General features: G+C 39.5%; 1 protein-coding gene across 1 annotated transcript; it reads right to left on the bottom strand.

The window, feature by feature from the left end:
- Positions 1–299: 299 nt before the first annotated feature.
- On the bottom strand, positions 300–2053 carry LOC140927024 (uncharacterized). Its single transcript, XM_073376686.1, has one exon. The coding sequence runs from the start codon at positions 2021–2023 to the stop codon at positions 851–853; it is 1173 nt and encodes a 390-aa protein (XP_073232787.1). The 5' UTR covers positions 2024–2053; the 3' UTR covers positions 300–850.
- Positions 2054–2528: the final 475 nt, after the last annotated feature.

The raw sequence follows: 2528 nt of genomic DNA on the forward strand, positions 1-2528 counted from the left end.
CTATATGAAGTATATGAATGAGAGATCAATCCCGGTTGAGGTTTTCAAAAGCGGTCTGGTTGTGTACAAAAAGGAACCAGTACTGGCTTGCTCACCTGACGGAAAAGTTTTTGATGCAGGTTGCAGCAAGCCATTTGGCTTACTAGAAGTTAAATGTCCAGAAACGAAGTTTCTAGTAACTCCTTTGGATGCTTGTTCAGATGCCAGTTTTTGTTGTGAGAACATTGATGGCAATTGTAAATTGAAAGTAACACATCCCTATTATGCACAAATCCAAGGGCAAATGGGGATAACTGGTGCTGAATGGTGCGATTTTGTGATTTTTACCAAAAAGGGAATATCAATCGAGAGAGTCCTCTTTGACCCGCTGTACTGGCAAGAGCTTGAGAGAAAACTCCTTTACTATTATTATGAACATTTCATTAAGTTTGCCATAGTTGAGGCCTTATAGACTACTTACAGCATTCCTTCCATGTCAGTTTTTTTGCCTGATTATGTATTCCCTGTATAGGGTTAATTGACTTTCGGATTTCAAGTGCCAAGTGTAGGTGAGTCAGACATGATTAACGTTTAAAAGAACTAAGAGCAGCACCTACATGTAAACATAAAATAAAAGCAGGTTAATTTTAATCTGTTACACCCTGGCAGCAAGTCCCATTTAAATTTCAATGTCAAATGTAACTCACATGTGCACTCACAAAACAAAAGCAATATATCAAGTCAGTAAACTTTCCAGATCTCACATTATCTATTACAGTACTCTTAAATAAGTCAATTATTATGAGGCCTCTTGCACTCTTTTTGTTTTTGGCAATTCAGTTTCCATAGGTAGGTATGGCATTGGTACGTATTACTCAGTTATAATGGGGTCCTGGACATTGCACAAAAAGGTGCAGACTGCCCACATTTGATTAATCACAGGAAATAAAGATAGAGGGGTTACTCTGTCCCAAATGTGGAAATTTTTGATCTTATTAATAGCTCTCTCCACATGGATACGTAATGCTGCAATTACTTGTGTTTTAACCACATCCTCTGGCGACATCTGAGCTGCTTGGCCAAGAAATGGAGGTATATTTAATGTAACACCCAGAGGAAGCAAGTCCTCGATTGTAAAACCTTTGTCTGCCATTATATCATCACCCTCGCTGAAGGGTAAGTCCAGGATACCACTTCTTTCTACAATTTCTCGGTCTGAAATGCTGCCGGTATACAGCTGGCTTGTAAATGTTATTGCTCCTGAAGGGGCAATCCCAATAAGCCCTTTGAGTGTAGTGTGGTTCTTGTAGGAACTAAATAATCTGCTGTTAAGAAGCAGGCTGCTTGGCATTTGACATTTTATTTCTGTACAGTCTAGGATGACACGCGTGTTTGGATATTTAACTTTGAAATCTTCAGGCATAGTTTTGTTAATTTCCTCCCGGCTAGGCCAAATGTTTATATTGCCAAAACGAAGAAACATAAAGTTAATCCAGGAAATAAAAATTCTGCTAACTGTCGGCTGAGAAATGCCAAATAAAAATGCTAAATGTTTCTCCTTAAATCCCTGTCTCAATCGACACAACACCAGAAAAAACTCTTCCTCTGGCTGAAGAGTTCTTCTTCGCCCAGGTTTGTTACAATCCCTTTGTTGACTTTTCCTTTCGTCGTCTACTTTCACATCAATTGAACGCCAGTATCGAATATTTTCACCATTTTCCCCTGGATTCAGATATGAAAGCGTTGCTTTGAACGTCTCTAAGTTTGGGAAACCAGTGTAAAATGAAATAGAATCGTTGTCTGACAGATTGTTTATGCAAAACGTACGTGATTTTAGGTCATTGTTTTCCTGCGATAGACGTTTGAGTTCCTTTTCTGAATTCACCAGTTCAGCTTCAGTTTTAGCTAAGCGTGATTTCAAATTTGATAAATCTTCATTTAAACAAGCAATCTCTTTCTGGGCATGTAGCAGCTGCATTTTCAATGATTCGAGTGATTCTTCTTGAATTTCATGGTCAGAAGTTTCGAGGTTGTTTGAAACCATATCATCCTCTGAAAGACTGCTGCTGTCTACTGTGCTCGTGCTAGCTACCGGTACACTGTGTAGGTCTTCAGCCGCACATCCATTCTCGTTGCATGTAGATAAATCCTCCATTTGCTTCCTTTTTTCAGGTATTTGACTTCTGTCTAATGGCGAATGTCTTTTCCGTGGAGAAGTACGCCACGCAAACCTCGAAGGAATTGTGCCCTTCACCAATTCCATTTTTTTGCCGGAAATGCCTGTTTTTATTTCTTCTTCACGAAAATGTAACGAGCAGATCTTGGTATATTTCGTTAATGAAAAGTTAGGGCCAACATCTCTTCGGATTTTCTGTAGCCATTGCTGGCGAATGTTTGGATCCTTCGGAAAAGTAAAAAATCCCACTCTGTTTCCTTGCGGATCTACGCGGCCCGTTTGGTTGCAAAGGGGAACACAACAGTAAACTTTAGAACTTGACCACATCCTAAGAAACCTGTTACAGTAAAAAAAGTCCGCCGAAACGTTGTAA

This window comes from Porites lutea, chromosome 2 (genome assembly GCF_958299795.1).
Source record: "Porites lutea chromosome 2, jaPorLute2.1, whole genome shotgun sequence".
NCBI lineage: Eukaryota > Metazoa > Cnidaria > Anthozoa > Scleractinia > Poritidae > Porites > Porites lutea.